Genomic DNA, 19,194 nt, shown 5'->3' with positions numbered 1-19,194 from the left:
AGTCGTTGTCTCCAAAAGATGTACAAATCATGCATGACAATTCACGAAGCAATCTAGAAGATATGAACTTCAACTATACTGTGTACAGTGATAGCACCTAACACTAGGAGTCGTTGAAGAGAAGCAGTAGGTCTACGATAACTAGAAAATATTGAATTAATTATAAAGTCACAGACCAATCTCAACCAAGATGTTTTAAATATGATATAGGTCTAAGATCTTTTATATGTACCCAAGTGAATCATTCTCTAAAATGCACTACCCATTATGAATGCTTTAAGATCATCCAAGTTGGAGACTCAGAGCTCACCCGGAAAAATCTTTTTACCATATTATGTATATATTGACTTCAACTTTTGTTGCATTAGGTGATGACATCGTAGAAGCTTCTTATCACGGTGAATCTTCCCTTTGCTAACCTTCTGTCAGAAACTACCGTTAAAAGTAATTAATATATTAATTTTAAAAAATTAACTATAATATTGACTTTTTTTTTAATTAAAGTCAAACTTTATCATTATATTAATAATTAAAATTAGAAATAAAAATCAATATGTAAAAACTAATAAATACTCAAAACTTTAAAAAGAATATAATATTAAAGACCATTAAAAAAATTGTAAGAACCTTATAAAAAAAAATTGAGTATAATCTCTTTTATGTGTTTTTTTAATTTTAATTTTAGTTTTTGCATTATTTGTTTTCTTATGATATCAAATTATCAATGCTCGATATTTAATTTTTGTTTTGTAATGTGATGGCATCATGGCATTGTCTCGTTGTGGTGACTCGGGACAACTTGTGTTAGATATAAAATTAATTAGGTGTTTCACCTAATTTTTAAGGAGATTTGTTAACATGCACAAATTGTTATAATTTACTAGCATATTCCAACAAAAATAAGTAGATATACATTAACAATTATGCATACTAATACATCCACTAATTACATTACAAGTTACCCTTCTAGTGTATTTAAAAAAATTATAATTTATTAACATACTCTTACAATTTATGTTAGAACATATATGAACAAATCATGCACATGTAATGGTGGGTAACCAAATCCCACCACCGTCATCATTTTGCTGCTTTTGTAGCTTCGTGAGAGAGCGAGAACGAACAGTGAATTAAAATTAAAAGAAGTGCTTGTGCTTTGGGTTGCAATAATCTATGTAAAGAAACAATCTCTCCGATTATAAACTAACAAAGATTAATGACACAATATGACTTGCACTGTTCCACAAGCATCACCTGTGGATAATTAATGCATAACAAATGGAAAGTACACCAAATTGGTCCATTCTTTCAATGTTCAGAATGCATGAGATAAAATTTTAAAAGAGGACCAACAGCCAGATATTATTTTATCTATTTTAATGAGCATCATTGTTATTATAATATTTATTAGTTAGTAAAATCCTCAGAAATTTTAAAGGAAAAATAAGTTGAATTAGAGTGGAAGCAATCTGTATTAATTCAGACATGCCAACCACAACTTAATCCATCTTAGCTTCTCATATGATCAGGCCTAGGAAGAACATTTCTGCAATGTATAATAATTTTAAGAAAGGAAAACACTCACATCATAATAAACGCAAATGAGAAAAGAAAGAATTTCTTCTCTTGAAAAGCATCACAAAGAGTTACCAACAACCAATACAAATAATCCATAAACTGTAGTCAAAATGGCAAAGTTGAACCAACCTTAACCTCATTCATTGGTTATCAACCAGCACAAGATGCAGTGTCACAATAGCATACCTTCTTGTTCCAGCTAAAGAAATCCGAATAATTTTGACACATCAAGCTAAGAAACATCACATATTTAATACACAAATTTTCGAGCAGCACAAATCATACCACTGCCACATAGGTATATCTAAGGGTAAGCTCTAAACATATTTATTTAGTCAGGTATCAAGGAAAATCTCACCAGACCAGACCAATCAATATTGCAACAGAACAATCTATTTTACAGTTCCTCAACTGATCGAATCCATAGGGTATATCAAAATGCAAAACAAGAATACAGGGAAAACCATGACACTGCATGAACTAAGAATTCAGTTTTGATCGTATCTTACTGTAAAATTTTTCAAGTTATCATCCAACATAATGATGTGGCATCATATGATTAGATGATACTATAAAAAAAAAATTAGAGCTTAATTTTGGTGTATTATGTGTGAAAATTCTTGTACTGTCAACTAATTAGAATACATCATGAATATGATTTTCATATTAATTATTACAATAATCATTATTAATATGACAAGCTGGCCTAGAATAGCAACTATAAAATCTAGCCCATGGTCAATGACATACCTATCATAAATGTAGTTTATGAGGAAAACAAGGTGCAACACTTCTTTACAAACAGACTTGGTAAAAACAATCAGTTATTGTACCTTCCAATGACTTGATTATCTTTATGAAGTTCAAACACAGTAAATACTCATTGAGGGTGATTTCTTTTTAACACCAACAACAATAACTAAATCATATTTCATTAAGTGAGATAAACTACATAGATCACATGACGACATTGAACTCGATCAAAAACTAAATTTTTAAAAATTTGGTTAATCAAAATATCTCCTTTAATAACTTGTCTAAAGTACTTTTGGATCTCCCTTGACCCGTCTTTACTGGATTAAGAGTTATGCAATCCACTTTTTTTACTGGTACCTCCAAAGGTCTTCTGTCCACATACCTTAGACAATTTTCAGTCATATTTTTCACTATAGGTGTTACTCCAATATTCTCTTGTAAACTATCATTTTGGAAATGAGGCAATAATCACTTATAGAATTTAATTTCCATAAGTGATTAATATATTTGGAATTTTATTTCTAGAAGATACAAAAAAGAAGGGTGGTGTATTCAGAAAAAAAGGGGTGCAAAAACAAATTTCTCTCATTGAGCAGTCAATAATGGAATGAGACTCTCCCATCAGATACCGGAACCTGTAGAATCTAGTTATTAGATACACTCAGGTTCAGTTTCCATAGCCTTATTTATTCGTCAAGCACTCCACAAAAGGACCATGTAATGCAACATGCAAATATTCACCCATTCCCTTTGTTCCAGGAATTCATTCCCAGCTTTGGGCAGACAACAAAAACATAGCCTGCAATGCAAAACAAACAACAGAATTAGAGATTGACAAAACCCATGCCACAATCCAGAAATTGACAGTAGTAATTGAATAATCACAGGCTACCCACCCATGTCACCATATTTTTATAATGAACTTTCCATAAGTCGAAGGGGATGAAGATGATGATTAAATTTTGTAATGAAGAAACTTGGGGTTGATGAGCAACCATAATGGTCTGCCATTGTAATTGATCAAATTATGGACAAAAATCCAGTAAAGAAATGTTCCCAGTCAGTCAATTGATTAACACTTCGTAGTTCACTAACTGGAGAGCATACAAGCTATAAGAATACCTCTGCATCAGATAAAATTGCCCTGCGTTCAATCTCCTTTTGTCATCACATCACCTTCCAAATCAGATACAACAACACATCCCAAAAAGTTTCCATTATGACACTGCATTCTCTATTAATATCCTATCAAGTTCAGCTGCATTGCCATCTAAATTGCCCACAACATGTTTTAAGAAAAGATCCCACAATTCACCATCAACTCCAGTTGATGCAGCCAGTGAAACTACCTTGTCAATTTCTTCTTTCATTTCACCTGAAGCAGAAAGCCCATCAATCAATATTGAGTAGGTCAATTTGTTAGGCAAACAACCACTTTCCAACATCTCCTCCAGAAGCCTGACACCCTCCTTCACATTGCCAACCTTACAAAACCCTTTAACCAACACATTATAGGTAAAAGAATTAGGAGCACGACCCTTTTCCACCATGTCATCCCACAGCCTTCCTGCCTCGCAAAGCTCTCCTCTCTCACACATCCCATCAATCAGTGTGTTATACGTCAAGAGACTCGCAACCGACCCACTTTCCAACTCATCAAGCATGCTCCTTGCCTCCAACACCTTCCCCTTCTTGCAAAGCCAATGCACAATCGTACTCACAAGCGCACCATCAGGCCGACAATTCCTCCTCAAAAGCCTCCTCCACACCTCTAAAGCCCTCTCAACATTCCCTTCCTCGCAGAACAAATCAACAACCTTACAACACAACGCCGAACTCGGGATATAACCCTTCCCAAGCATATCCTCGAGCAAGTTAACCGCTTCCCCAGACTTCCTCGCCTTACAATAAGCCTCAATCATAACACCATAAGAAACCTCATTAGGCTCAACCCCATTCTCCTCCATCTCATCCATAACCCTAATTGCATCAACCAACCTCCCTAACCTACAAAACCCATTCATCAAAACAGTGTAAGTAGTTACATCAGGCACCCACCCTCTATCCAAAATCTCACCAAAAACACTAATTGCACTATCCATATCACCCCTCCACACATATCCACCCAAAACAGTGGTATAACTAACCACATTAGGCACCACACCCATTGCAATCATTTCATCCAAAACCCGAACCGCAACATCAACCCCGTTTTTCTTACAAAGCGCCTTGAGCAAGATGTTAAAGCTAACCACATTGGGCACAACCCCAAATCTATCCCTACAACTCTTGAACACCAAATGCACCAAACGGTACCGTCTGTTCTGAACCAATGCGTTGAGAAGAGCATTCAGGGACCTAATGGAGGGTTGGACACCAAGGGATTCGAGTCTAAGGAAGGTTCTGAGGGCATTTTCGGGTTTCCCGGCGAGGCCGTAGCCGCGGATGACGGTGAGGAGAGGTTCCTCGCCGCATTGAGAAGGGAGGCGCGTGAGGAGGGACTCGATTTGGGGGAAGAGTCGGGCGCGTGAGAGTTTGAGGAAAATGGCTTGGTAGGTTTGGGGGTTGTGGGATAAGTGAGGGTAGTGGTTCTGGGCGTAGTGGAAGATTTGGAGGGAGAGGTCGGGGTTGTGCTGGCGCGTGATCAGGGATGCTAAGAGCTTCGGGTTGAGTCTGTGGGGCCAGGGCTTTACTGGAGGCTGGATTTTGTACGACTCAGGGAGGGTTGGGGCGGGAACGGAATTGGCGGCGATGGCGGCGGCTGTGGCCGTGGAAAATGGGAGAAGCTGGTGGACGCGCTGCGGTGAAGTACATGACAGCGTGGAGGGGAGCATTGGCAACCGCAGAGTGTGTGATCAAGAGGATGCTCAAAGTACAGTTCCTCCTTCCAGTTCAAATTATATAATTCAGTGGGTTTGTAAATTAATATAATAAAAATTAATAAATAAAATTTTTATTAAAAATTATAATTTTTTTAAATAAAAATTTATTGTGTATAAAATTTATTCCTTATCCATTATGCATTCTTTTTCTCTAGAGGGAAGTTTGGATTTGTATACAAAGGAATTCATGTGATGGAATACTGCCGAAAACTCCATTCTTCTCAAAGAACAGGGTGCAACCACTTAACCTGCAATTACAAAAATAATTAATCTCAAGTGTGTTAAACGTTATCTCAATAATAGAAATATTATTAGAAGCAATCACAAAAATGTTATAAATAGTTGATGATAGGTTTATGACCTATTACAAGTAATCAAAAATCATGTTTCAAGTATTTGATCTTAGGTTCATGATCTCACTTTGAATGTCGTTATTTTCGCTTGGACAGAAGGCACTATTGCTAATCCATAAGAAGATTTTCAAGAACGACATTCAATGTGACTAAAGAGAAGAAGGAACAATTGCGTGATGACAAAGTTGTGATAATTTATGAGTTATGAGTTTAAAAATTCACCATAATTTTATAGAAGCAAATCTACTCCACACCTGTATAAGTGGTTTTATCAAGTGTACATTCCAATTCATTCCACCCCCTATATGGATTATGTGTTTAACTAAGAAATTATACAAATTATAGTTAAATAACCTCTAAAAATATTAAATATATGTCAAAATATAATTTAATTGTAATTTCATCAATATATTAAGTTGAAATATGTCTCAAATTTTTATCTCAACAAACTTAAAATAAATATTAAAAATAAATTTAACTCCAATAAACTTTTAAAATATATATAAAAAAATTCAAACAACTACCATGCATTATACATGCACAAGTAAATTATTTGTTATAATTATAGCCAAAATATTGTTTGTATAGCAAAAAAAATTACTTGCTAAAACACGTTTTCAAAATTATCCAGTTTTTAAAATTATTATATTTATATTTTAATTTTTTGTTTTTTACAACTTAAATACATCAAGTTATTAAATATTTATAATAGACTCAGGAGAAAAAGTAAAATATTTGATAGGATCTGTTTAAGAAACGTGGAAAGTAAGAGAAATTTAAATATTAACAATAAATTGTATATTGTTAGTTTTATTATTGGAATGTACAACAAATGTGGCATGTGAAGGATGTGTGCACGAGTTACTAGTTAATAAATTTGCAAGAACAATTTTATAGAATAAAAGTAAAATATCTTAATTATTAATTTATTTTTAAATATATCCAATGATTAAAACATTGTGATGCAATTATGTATCACTTAAATGTTAATTATGGTGTCTAAAATATTGCACCAAATTACCCAGTGGAAGACCCAAGTCCTTATTTAGTATTTACAAAATAGAAAAAGTAAAGACAACATGCATCATACACCGTAGCATTAGGTACGAGTGTTAGTGTGTTTAATATTAAACTAAACTATTTTCAAATTGCTAAATTGATCCGAAAAAATTAAAAATAAATTGATTCGAAAATGGATCGAATTAAAAATTGTATTTTATATTATTGTTTGGTTCAATTTTAGATTTTCATTCTTAAAATCAAATTAAATCACATTTATAATAAATTTATATTATTTTTATAATATTTTTTACAAATATATTTTTTTACTCAAATTTATTATAATATTGTATAAATATATAATACATAACTTCTATTTACTTTAGATTTTTCTCTTTATAAGTTAAATATCCTTTCTTTATTTTGTTAGGTCTGGAATTTTCTCTTTAAAGTTTTTTAATAATGAATTACAATATTTCTTTGATTTTAAATTTTATTGTATTTAATTATGGTGCTAAGAGGACTTATCTAAATCTATAGCCTTCATATATTACTTTACTTTAATGGTCTTGATTTTTGTTTCTCTTCATCTCTGCCCCTTTCTTTAAAGTTTTGATCTCTTGAAATTTTTTCTAACTCTTTCTTCCTTATGTACATACTTTTTTGGTTACATACTAATATTTATATTTATAATTGCTTTTTTTATACTTTTAAAAGGAGAGAGGAAGATCTTTTCTTTTATTTGAAATTACTAATTAGACCCTCTCTATCTTTTATAATTAACAACTATCTTATTCAACCTTTAAATTAGAGTTAGGTCATAAATTACATGGTTCATTTAATAAATTATTAAAAAATAATCTAATAATTTCTTATTTGACCTTTGTGATGACTTGAAGATTTAACAAACTATAAGTGCGCATTATATATTGAAATTATCAAGTCATCATCTTTATTTGATTTGAAATGATTGGACAATGGCGATCACAAGTTCTTAAACAATAAGATTCCTTCTAAATATAACATAACCAACTCAAATCAAATAATTATTAAAATAATTTACTATGAATTGTGATTTAATGTGTTTTCAATACTCAACCTATTGTCATACTAAAGCAATACATAGACATAACACAATTATAATAATAAGTAAATAAACATAAATAATACTTTTATTAAATTCACAAGTGTCACAATAATGTGAGCAATACAATCCATACATATACGTAAATCATGCTATTATGTTAACAATGACTTATCTATAATAATATCCATTCTTTTAACATGGCCAGAAACATTTTGGGCAACAATCCCTTAATTAATGGATTTGCCATCATCAATTCAATACTAATATGCTAAATAAAGACTTTTTGTTTTTATGCATCTTTTTTGACTGATAAGTACTTCAAGTTTATATGCTCTTCCTTTGACTACTAATCATTCTTAGAGATAAAAACAGATACAAAATTATCACAATACATTTTTAACCGCTTGTTTATACTATCAACAATATCAAACTCTAGGACAAAGTTTCGCAACCACAATTTGTGAACAATAGTATCAAAGCATGTCACAAATTTTACATCCATAGTAGATGTAACAATAATGAACTATTTTTTATTCTTCAATTAAATTGTACCTTTAGCTAGTAGGAAAATGTAACTAAAGGTGGATTTCATAAAGTCTACACACTTAACATAGTTTAAATCCGAGTAACTAATCACTTCAAGATGATAAGATCTTTTGTATATAAGTATGTAATTCATAGAGCCTTATAAATACCTAAGGACTTTATTTGTATCCTTCATCTATTATGGGATTACTTTGATATCAATCTAAAATTCTAACAAAAAAATTGATATTTGGTCGAATACATGTCTGAACATACATTAAACTCTCAATCACTATGCATAAGGAATAAATTCCATTAATTTCCATTTCAACTTATTTTTGGGACATGGATTTCACTAAACTTATCTTTTCTTTGAATTGGAATCACCTTTGATGAACACTTTTTCATTTTGAATCTCTCGAAGACTTTGTTAATATAACCTTTTTGAAACAATCCTAACAGTCCTTGTGATCTATTACGAAATATTTCTATTTTTATCACATAGGATGTTTCACCCATATCTTTCATCTCAAAGTTTCTAGAGAGAAATTTTATTACATTATGCAACAAGCCAACATCATTTGTAGCAAGAGAATATCATCAACATATAGAACTAAAATAATGTACTTGTTCCCACTAACTTTCATATCAATACACTGTCAACGATATTTTTTATAAAATCATATGATATAATGATATCATTAAAGTATCATTGTCTAGAAGTTTGTTCCAACTCATATATTAACTTCTTTAACTCATACATTAAAATTTCTTTTTCTGTGGTCAAGAAACCATCTAGTTGGTCCATATAAACTTACTCTTCCAAGTTATCATTTAGAAAGATAGTCTTTACATCCATTTGGTGAAGTTCTAGGTCATAATGAGTCACTAAAACTATAACAATAGTGTCCTTTGAAACTGAAGAGAAAATCTATTTATAGTTAATGGAATCCTTTTGAGTGTACTCTTAAGCAAAAAGTTTAGCTTTATACCTTTCAATATTATTTTTTAAGTATAGCTTGGTATCCATTTACAACTCACTCGTTTTGAACTTTCAGGAAACTCGCTAGCTTACTTTGTTGTCATTCATTAATTTTAACTTTTCTTTTATAACATTTAATCACTTTTCAAAATTATTACATTCATTGACTTGCTTAAATGAGATTGGATCTTCATCATTACTTTAGTCACATTCATGCTTAAGTGAGTAAACCACATAATTATATAAAATAATAGATTTTTTCTACTTTACATAAGCAACTTTGCTTGAATATATGTACTGCGAACATCATACTTTAATCATTTATGTTGATCCCTCCAAACAAGCACAAACTTATCACTAAATGTCTCTTCTATTACAAAGATCTCTAGATCGTGAAACCTATTTAAAAAATATTTTTTACTTGTATTTGCATTTTAAGTCAGACCATAAGTTACATTGATCATTTAATAAATTATTAAAAAAATATTTTTAGATTTTTATTTTTCTCAATTGAATATTTTTTTTTTACCTCTTTATCAATAATATTTTTTCAATTTTATCCTTTTAATCATAATTTCTCTTTCTATTTTTTATTTTTCCAACAAATTCATTTTTATTTTGGGCTACTATTTACTCTAAATTTTTATTTCCAATAGATATTTTGTAGTTCAATTTAATTCAATTTTTAAATTAGATTCAAACCAAATTGAAATGCATCTTATTTTTATGTGTAGTTTGATGGTTCATATGATTTTTTTTTTAGTAAAAATTAAATTGAATCGATTCCCTTAATGTGCATAAAATCAAGTCAAACACAAATAATTTATTTTTTTTAAAATTAATTTGGTTTAGGATAAATTGGTTTCGAAACTAGCTTATAAACAAAATTATAGTTCGTGATGTTATTAGACCGCTTTCAACATGGTAGTAGAAAATTATAGAAGTCCTGTATGTAAATTTCAATTTGGGATCCTCTTCACTTTATGCAGTAACAAAGCACTTCAGTTTCTTCCATTAGTAAATTTATTTTTGATTAAAAAAAATTGAAATTGAATTGTCCTTTAGAGCGAGATGTTTGCTTAAGCGAGAAATATTTCACTTAAGCAAATCTATTTTTTCTTAAACAGTTAAACATAGAACCATGTTTCTTAAAGTTGCTCCTCTTTTTCTCTCCTCAAAGTCAACAACAATCACTTGCTCCCACTATTTAACTCTTCTTCTTTTTCATTGCCCTTTGTTGTTGGCTACTCTCATGGCAAAAGTAGGAACAACTTGGTTACATGGCCACGAAGAACTCCAATAATAGTCCCTTAAATCAGTGTCTGTTTTGAACCCCTTTGAAGAAGAGAAGAAGAAGCACAACCTTGTTTCCACCGTAACATAAGTTTTCATTGCTCACATTGGCAATTTGGGAAAGCATTGGCATAGTGGCAATTAATGATAACAATGATAGTGGTGGTGAATTTGTAATTATTAAAAGTCTTATTTTTTCATACAATTCTTCAAAATCTAATTTGTTTTTTCTCTTTACAACGATGAAATCAATGCTTGGACTGTAAGACTTTAAATGTCTCATGTGAGGAGCATGTGATTTGTCTAGGGTCTAATAAGTAATTAATTAATTATTAAGGACTAAATTGTAATTGAGTAAATAAGAAGCGGTTTCATAAATTTTAAATAATTGCTGTTTGATGGAAATAGTGAGTGAAACGGTTACGATTAAAAACGTGTGAAACAGGTTCTCTTCCTGACTGTAACGTATTCTCTCCCTTCACCATCAATAACGTAGAGATAATAGAAGGATAAGTACAAGGAGGTAGAAATCGGTTTTTCTCTCACATAGAAGAAAAGTCATCAAGATTTATTTGTTTCTTTAATAATGGACAGAGGTTAGTCAATTCGTTCATATGAGAATCATGATATTTAAAGTTTCAAATAATTATATACCTTTTTTTTTGTTAAAAACTTACATAGACAAGTGAAATGTTTCTCTTTCTTATATAAATAGTTTGTTCCAAAGAACATTCTAATTTTGATTTTGCTTAAAAAAAAAATTCTCCTAAGAAAAATCAAAATCGAATTGACTCTTTCCACGGAGGATCTAAACTTATAAACTTCATGCTACATTTTTATCTCACCCCAAAAGATTAGGAACCACGTGTTTGCCTATTTGATTAGGTGAAAATCCAAATAAATAATTGGTTTAAAGTAGACTTTATAAAAGAAATCGGTTAAAAATATTAAATAGGTAATAAACTTGTTACTCTAATGGTTTAGATTTTTTAAGTGGTTTTGATTTGGGTCACTATAATCGCATCTTTTTGACTTCTCTACCTTGCACACCATTACCCTTTGGTCCTCACATGATACCCTCTTTCGATACAATTAAAGAAGGCCATAACAGCAATGATAGTGCCCCAACAGCAATGTCAACATGATGTTGACCAAGCAAAAAAATAAAATAAAGCAATGTCAGCATAGTTAAACATTCCTCGCCCAAAATTATAATATGGAAAACGATAATAAGTTAGTTTTCTCTCACTTTTTTCATCTTTCAAATTTTGGCCACTTTTGTTTTTCTATCGTCTCCATTTCCTCCATTTCATTGCTGCAATCCCACTTATCAATTCCATAACACCATCAGATTTGTCTCTTTTTCTAATTGATTTCCTCCATTTTATATTTCTAATTGATTTTCAAAGTAATGCATAATTCAGCGCCTCTTCCATCCCCCAGAAATATACAACAAATACATGTTGTAACAATTATTACACAAAGTTAAATCCAACCCAGTCTAAATTGTACTTGATTTTCATGTCATTTGTCAAAGTTCTCTTTCCTTTAACATCTCAAAAGTAATAGAAGAAAAGGTACAGTTGTCATGTTAGACCCACACATCCACAACCTGAAGATTGGCTCAAAATCTCATTAACTTATATTGGCAATTTACGAGTTACGATGTGTTTGGTTTTGCGTCAGAGGTATACATGTTTTTCAAATATATAAGCTATTCTAAGCAGTGTTTAAAGTTACGTACATGAATCTCTTGGACGTGGAAGCAAACACATAAGTTGTACATCACCGATAATAATAACAACAACAGTGCATTATTTTTATTTTCAATTCACAAAAATCTAATGTGCTGAATTGGAAAATCAATAAAAAAAAGTACTAACTTCAGAAGATATCCAATTCAGTTATATACCAATGACGGAACGAGAAATTACTTGCTCAAGGGGAAACTTCATCCTGCATGGCTTTAATGTCTACTGACTGAAGGTAGAATGCGTATCACAGATGAACTAACCCAGTATATTCTCCGACTCCACAATCGAGGCAAAAATCATTTGACGGGCATAAATAGGAGTATATTCCTTCATGAACTTCAAGAAATGAAGATCCGAGAGAAAACTGGCAATTAAAAATGGGGTCCATAGCTTTATATTATTTTCAGGTGAAATCCATATTGTAGCAAGTGGGATTGCACGGATACGAGCAGTCAACACGCTTCACCACTTCTCGGTCAAAGAACCAATCGGCAACAGATTCAGCAATTGTCTGCTCCAGGACAACAACAGGGAAGGTTAGCTAAGAGAACATTTTGGCATTAAAGCTAGAATGTAACCTCAAACTATGTTTTTTCTTTTCTTTTCTCTCTCTCTCTCTCTCTCTCTCAGAATATATGTGGGAGTGTGGCTTATATATAAGAAAAGGAGAGGACAATGCTTTTTTAAATTTTTGCATTAAGAGTGTTATATAATATCTAAGCTTACTAATAATTTTAATCCCTATATTTTAATTTATGCGTAATGTTGGTCTCTTTAATTTTAATTACTCACATGTAGTTTTTATAGTTTTTCATTTATTTAAGTTAAGTCTCTCACTCTAAAATTTCATCCAATAATTAACAAAAATATAATATACAATTGATTTATACAAATTTGCATAAAAAGTATTAAATTATTAAATAAGAATAAATGTAAACAATTAAAACTACGAAATCTAAAATTACACATAAATTAAAGAATGAAGATAAAAATGCAATTAAGCCTAATATTTATATAAATAACAAAAGATTAGAATATTAATTTATGCTAATTTATCATTTTAATTTTTTATTTAAAAAATTATCTAGTTAGAGAATATTTATTAGAAATAAATATTTTGCTCTTGCCTCCCCTTTTTTATTAATAACCTCTCTCAAATATACCCTTAAAAAAAGTATAAGTCACATCAAACACTTGACTGTAAGGATTGAAACATGGGTCATATTATTAATGGCTGTATATGGTTTATAAATGGAAACAACCACCCGGAACTGCTTATTATTTCAATTAAACATCTTTTCTAATGCTCCTAAGATTATAATTTGTCAACTTTATGAATCTAAAGTGTCAATATATTACAAAATCAAATTTCAATTTAAAGCAATAGGAAACGCATCAAAGTTCACTGCAATAAACAGTCATTAGTAAAACATTCAATCACTCAAACCAACCACTTAATAGTTAATACTAAGCACATAAACAATCTTGGGACAAAATTTAAAGGGAAAAAATGGAGTTGTTAAAAGCATAAATAAAACTATTATTTTTAATGACTATCATAAAGCAAGTATTTCAAAGGAATTGGGTCAGTGCCACATCTTAAGTACACAGCATATGTGAGGTGCCAAAACTATGATTACCTTATCGTTAATTTTAGGAGAGTTGGGTGAATGCCATGTCACTTCCTTCTCAGTCTGGCAATGGATAAAGCAGGAATTTATAAACATTCCAATCTGCTTTTGTTGTCGGAATTCATTCACAGCCTTCAGCAAAGAGCCACGGAAACCTGACAAGGATAATTTCCTAAGTTATTCAAAGTATGGCTGCTACATTCAGGTCCCGGTGTTAGATCATTATATATTCTATGCCACAGTTGAATCCAACAACTGTGGTATTTCGAATTTAATCCAATTGAAGGCTTATATAAGTTAATGAACAATCGAGACTCAACAAAATATCCAGAAACTATATGGCAGTTATATTATAGTGTTTACTTACGGTCCAGTTTATCAACCATGTTAGCATTACAACTGTGAATGTTCAGTCTGCATCTTTTCCAGAGACCATGGGGATCAGATCCATGAGGTACCAAAATATTGCGTATCTAAATACAGTCTGATTCTGTCACAGACAAATTAAAAAAAATATGTTTTATGACAATGAAATACGCATATTAAGGGAGCTTACCTGCCAATAATCATAACCTGGATGAACAAGGAACACAGGAGTCTTTATGTTTTTAACAATTTCAGATGGAAAGAGACACTGCATTACAAGTCAACAGTTAGGTTGTTCTTTGGCTGAAACAAATGAACCAATTAACCAAATTTTACGGTTACAAATTATACCAAAGGGTGAGACAATGACATTTGAGAAACTAAAAACCTGCCTTAGATGGTTCCATTTTAGCAATGCACTCTTTGTGCAAACTTTTTGCAACACCCTGATAACAAGATATGTGAGAATTAAATAATTAATTGGAAAAATCACATTGAACTTTTTTGGATTTATACTCAACAGATAGGTATAATTATAGCTCCTTCCAGAAACATTGTTATATATAAGCAAGCACAGCATTACCTGAAGCTGGACAACATCACTATAGAAAGATCTAATTGTATTATTTCCACTAATATCCTTCCTGAAATTTATGGAACAAAGATTATATTAATTTATTTTACTTAGTAATATATAACATGGAAGATGGTGAACATGCCACGTACAGGTACAAATCCCAATAGCATTTAACGAAACTTCAAGTCTACTGCTAGTCACATTTTTTTTCTGTCAAGAAACATCAACCTAGGATCACCCATCTAGTAATGAAACATAAGGACTTTTGGCAACTTTGAGTCTACATTTTACAACAAAATATCATGAAAGGGAAAGACAATGATATCTTGAGAGAAACCTACTCATCTAGGAAGAAGCCTGCATCAGCAAGACACTTGACAGTTGCTTCCTTTGGAAGTACTTGTCGGAAGTTATCACAATGAATAAGAGCTGCCAACCCTCCAGCAGAGCATCCTGAAAGCAATGCCTACAAAAGTAGCCTTAGCGATCATTACATGCTAACAGGCTTTATGTCAAGGCTAATGCATCATAATTCATAAATAGTTCATTATGTCAAAGCATCTCTGGAGTAAGATATATCTGACTATTAAAATTCACCTCTCATCAAATACAAGACAAAGGAACTAAAAAAGACAGTAATTCCCTTCACTTGCAATTGCATTTGTTCAAATTCATAAGCTGTGTTTTAGCATTACTATCTATGTTTATTGCTTAAGTTCATTAAAGAAGAGAAAAAATGGAAAATATTTTTGCTTATGCGCTAGTTCATTTACAATAAAGGACAACCATTTTCTTATGTTAACCAACTCAAGCAATAATTAAAGTAAAGAAAAGTTCTTTGATATAAACTAACAGAAAGATTATGATAGCAGACTACCAATTAAAAGGATGTATACTACTAGAAAGAATAGAGAGGAGTGCAGTGAATTAAAGGAGTTAGTTAATGCTGTTGACAGTCGCAACAGCAATGACAGTTAGCATGTAGAAATGATTAGTCACGCTGTCAATTTGCTGTCACTTAGTTGAGATGACTTTAAAAATAAGAGATAGGGAGACGAAAAGGAATCATCTTTTTGGAGGATTGTCAAGAAAGAAGAAGAGCCAGGACTATTGAATTTCCTGGGTGTAGAGTTCTTTTGGGACATTGTCATTCTTCTATCTCAGACCTGTCTTGCTGTGATTCAGATCTTGAGAAAAGAATTCAATCAACAAAATCTTTATTTTTTTTATTTTTCTTCCTCTAATTCTGATCCAGTTCTACCAGATTAATTGCATAATATGACTTTCACTGTTTCCCATGCATCACCAAAGGATAATAATAAGTGCAAAACAAACAGAACATATGCCAAATTGATCCATTCATTTAACGTTCACAAGGAAAGTGACAAAACTGAGAAGAGGACTGCTAGGACTGAAGGGGATATGGGCTCAAATGGGGCCAAGCCCACACTATAGAGAGTTTACACTAGAAGAAAGAAATGTATAGTCAAGGAGAGTGACGTGCCAGAGAGAGAAGTAAGTGGTTAGCCAAAGTAAGGGGGAGTCCGTAATAATGGGACTGGTGTGTGAGAGGGGGTATCTTTTGATAATCAAGAAGTTAGTTATGGATGGAGAACACTAGTTCTCTATAGAGGCTTAGCTCTGGGCAGTAGTACTCATTCTACTGATTTTTCCTTTATATCAAGTAATACCAGCATCATTTTGTATATTTCCTTTGTTTGAGTTGTTTAAATTCCTTGTTGATTTTACCAGTATGTATTAAGGACTGATGGCCAGATATTATTGTATCTATTTTAATAATCATTATTCTTACTATTATTATTTGTTTGTACAATCTCAGAAATTTTAAAAGAAAAGATATGTTTGATTGTGGTGAAAGTATTACCTGCTTTGCCTTAGACATGCCAATTGATAAGAGTTCATCAATAATAGCTTCCCATATGATCTGGCCTCTGAAGAACAAGCCACTTCCTCTCTACGGTATAAAATAAATTTTAAAAAGTCACATCAACATAAACCCAAATGTGTAAAGGAATTTTTTTTTTATCTTGATATGCAGGACAAAGATCTACCAATGACCAGTACCGAAGGTAAAATCAATCCTAACCTCGCTGTCCGGATGACCAGCAAAAGATGCGCCATCACAATAGCGTATCTTCACCTTGTTCCAGTTAAAGAAATCTGAATAAGTTTGACACATCATACTAAGTAACATCACTTATTCAATATAGCTAACAATCTATATACATACATTATACAATTTCAAACAGCAAAACCAATGCAAGATATACACATATCTAAGGGTGAGCTGGAAACATATATTGTCAGGTTTGAGGGAAACTGTCACCAGAACAATCAATCATCAATATCACAACAGTGGCAATCTATTATACAATCTAATGATAGATATAATCCACAACCCCGCAAAGCCAGAATGTCAAAACAAGAATATCGATGCAGTGCTACGTCAATGTAAAATATTGTCACCATATCAGTCAATGATGAGAACATAGCATCCATGGTTGGACAATAATAGAAAAATGTCGTACATTGGCGCATTGAACTTAAATGAAAAATTGCAAATTCCTACAACATTGGGGTAAAAAGGAGAGAAAGAGAGCCAGTATCATTCCTTAGTATCAACTTAGGTTGTGATAGAAACAGTGAAGTGTTACTAAACCCTTAAAATTTAAATTGCGGTTGCTGCGGAGATTGCAGTGATCTCAAAAACCTTAATATTGGTGGAAAAATTTGATATTTAAAACCATGATATAAGAATGTTACAGATAATTTACCAGGGTTCTGAGAGGGGTCAGAGCTCAAAATCCCCAAAAAAGGAATCAGTGTCTCCATATACTTGGAAGAGCCCAGAGGAGTGAATTTTCGCTGAGAACATGAAGCTACAGAATTGCACCACCCTCCTCCCTGCACACGCGATTGAAACCAATATTTCCGAAAGCGAACTCAATTTCACAGAATAAATGAATAAATAAAAAGAAAACCTCGGTGTGAATCAACCAGTTGCGAGATCCGGATCCGAACCCGTTTTGAAAGTGGTAACCGGGGGCGCTCCCATCCAAGCAAACTGCACAGGGAAAATCAAAACGCTAATTGAATCAGAGTGAAAACGAGGGGTGTGTTTGGGAATAGGAGCGTACGTGGGCGTGTTTGGTTGGCGTTGTTGCGGAGCAGGGTTAAGGGAACCAGGTTGGAGCCGGAATGGGAATCGGAATAAGAATCTAAATGGGAAAGGAGTATGAGCGAGAAGAGGAGAAGGAAAAAGAATGCTGCGATTACGTAGTCCTTAGTGGACCAAATTCTCAGACTCCGAAGACGAGAAGCGGTAATGGCTATAGTCGAAGAAGAAGACGATGAAGGCATGGCGCGATGGAGAGAGAGAGAGAGAGAGAGGGAGTGGGAATGGAACACTGCCAGTAACGGAAGTCAACGCACCGTAGATGTGCGCTTCCTTTCCTACTTCAGCTGTCTGTTTGGAGACATTCTTCCCGAAAAATGCTTCTAATTCAAATTACATTTCAAATTATATTTAGGTTTCTTATGTATATTTTTATGTGGGCTAATATATTTTCTAAAATTTCAAAAATATATTGATCTTTCATTAGGTTTGGACATTTTTTTTATGAACATGAATTAAATTTGAACTCTTTTGACTTAGTTTGCTAAATTTTATCATTTATAATAATGGGCTTGCTAAATAAGTTAGATCATCCGTTTTACCAAACTTCAAATATTACTAACTAATATTTTAAGTATTAGTAAATGTGAAATAATAATAATATTAATTTTTTATTCTTCGTCAAAACTATCAAGAATTCTTATTAGTTTTAAATTAATTTATTTTTATATTGATAATTATATAAACTAATGGTCTTGGTTAAAGGCTTTATTGTACAGGAACTCACCTTCAAACTTCCTCCTCCTGCTTTCTTCCTTTCTTGATTCTAGGACTCGACAAAAAAAATAAATATAAATATGAAGGATTTGCTTAATAAAAAATTAATATTATTATCATTTCACATTTACTAATACTTAAAATTAGTTATCCCATTAACTAATTTATTTTTATTATTCTTGATGTTAAATTATCTGAAGTTTTAAAATTATTTATCCAAACATAACTTTAGTTTTTTTAAATAATTTATTTTAATCTATTTTACTTTATTTATTATTATTATTATTATTATTATTATTATTATTATTATTATTATTATTATTATTATTATTATTTTATATTAGTTTATAAATTAAAATAAATTATTATAAAGTTAACCACTGAAGTAATCAATATTTATCATTTGAAGAGTTAAAATAAATATTATTTAAAAAAAAAAGAAAGCTTTTTGGCCTATCTAATTATAGTAATGGATTTGAAGGTATATTCATATACCAT

The 19,194-nt window shown here is 31.7% G+C and overlaps 2 protein-coding genes across 4 annotated transcripts; both read right to left on the bottom strand.

Moving 5' to 3' along the window:
* Positions 1–3,094: 3,094 nt before the first annotated feature.
* LOC113862880 (pentatricopeptide repeat-containing protein At5g16420, mitochondrial) lies at positions 3,095–5,202 on the bottom strand. 2 transcript variants are annotated; one of them, XM_027496154.1, is made up of 2 exons: positions 3,227–5,202; positions 3,095–3,133 (listed from the first exon to the last, which is right to left on the bottom strand). In XM_027496154.1, the coding sequence occupies exon 1, from the start codon at positions 5,166–5,168 to the stop codon at positions 3,552–3,554; it is 1,617 nt and encodes a 538-aa protein (XP_027351955.1). In that variant the 5' UTR covers positions 5,169–5,202; the 3' UTR covers positions 3,095–3,133; positions 3,227–3,551. The 2 variants fall into 2 exon arrangements, with proteins under 2 accessions (XP_027351955.1, XP_027351954.1); XM_027496153.1 differs by having other exon boundaries at positions 3,103–3,133; positions 3,220–5,202.
* A 7,052-nt stretch (positions 5,203–12,254) lies between these two features.
* Positions 12,255–18,247, bottom strand: LOC113861621 (pectin acetylesterase 5-like). Of its 2 annotated transcripts, none has more exons than XM_027494567.1 (12): positions 17,942–18,247; positions 17,786–17,868; positions 17,579–17,708; positions 16,891–16,964; positions 16,669–16,758; positions 15,125–15,249; positions 14,790–14,850; positions 14,599–14,652; positions 14,397–14,474; positions 14,208–14,313; positions 13,850–13,995; positions 12,255–12,720 (listed from the first exon to the last, which is right to left on the bottom strand). In XM_027494567.1, exons 1-12 carry the CDS (start codon positions 18,162–18,164, stop codon positions 12,613–12,615), a joined length of 1,278 nt encoding a protein of 425 aa, XP_027350368.1. In that variant the 5' UTR covers positions 18,165–18,247; the 3' UTR covers positions 12,255–12,612. The 2 variants fall into 2 exon arrangements, with proteins under 2 accessions (XP_027350368.1, XP_027350367.1); XM_027494566.1 differs by having other exon boundaries at positions 12,613–12,720; positions 16,669–16,754; positions 16,863–16,964; positions 17,942–18,240.
* Positions 18,248–19,194: the final 947 nt, after the last annotated feature.

Source organism: Abrus precatorius, unplaced genomic scaffold (assembly GCF_003935025.1).
Source record: "Abrus precatorius isolate BTA unplaced genomic scaffold, Abrus_2018 Scaffold3, whole genome shotgun sequence".
Lineage (NCBI taxonomy): Eukaryota > Viridiplantae > Streptophyta > Magnoliopsida > Fabales > Fabaceae > Abrus > Abrus precatorius.
The sequence above is the reverse complement of the archived record's forward strand: the minus strand, read 5'-3'. Positions and strand labels throughout refer to the sequence as shown.

Coding starts and splice junctions, on each gene's coding strand:
- LOC113862880 (XM_027496154.1), bottom strand. CDS start 5,168: ATGCTCCCCTCCACGCTGTCATGTACTTCACCGCAGCGCGTCCACCAG.
- LOC113861621 (XM_027494566.1), bottom strand. CDS start 18,164: ATGCCTTCATCGTCTTCTTCTTCGACTATAGCCATTACCGCTTCTCGT. Junction 17,709..17,785: donor ACTGGTTGATTCACACCGAG/GTTTTCTTTTTA, acceptor TCGCGTGTGCAG/GGAGGAGGGTGGTGCAATTC. Junction 16,965..17,578: donor TGACCCCTCTCAGAACCCTG/GTAAATTATCTG, acceptor AAACTTATTCAG/ATTTCTTTAACTGGAACAAG.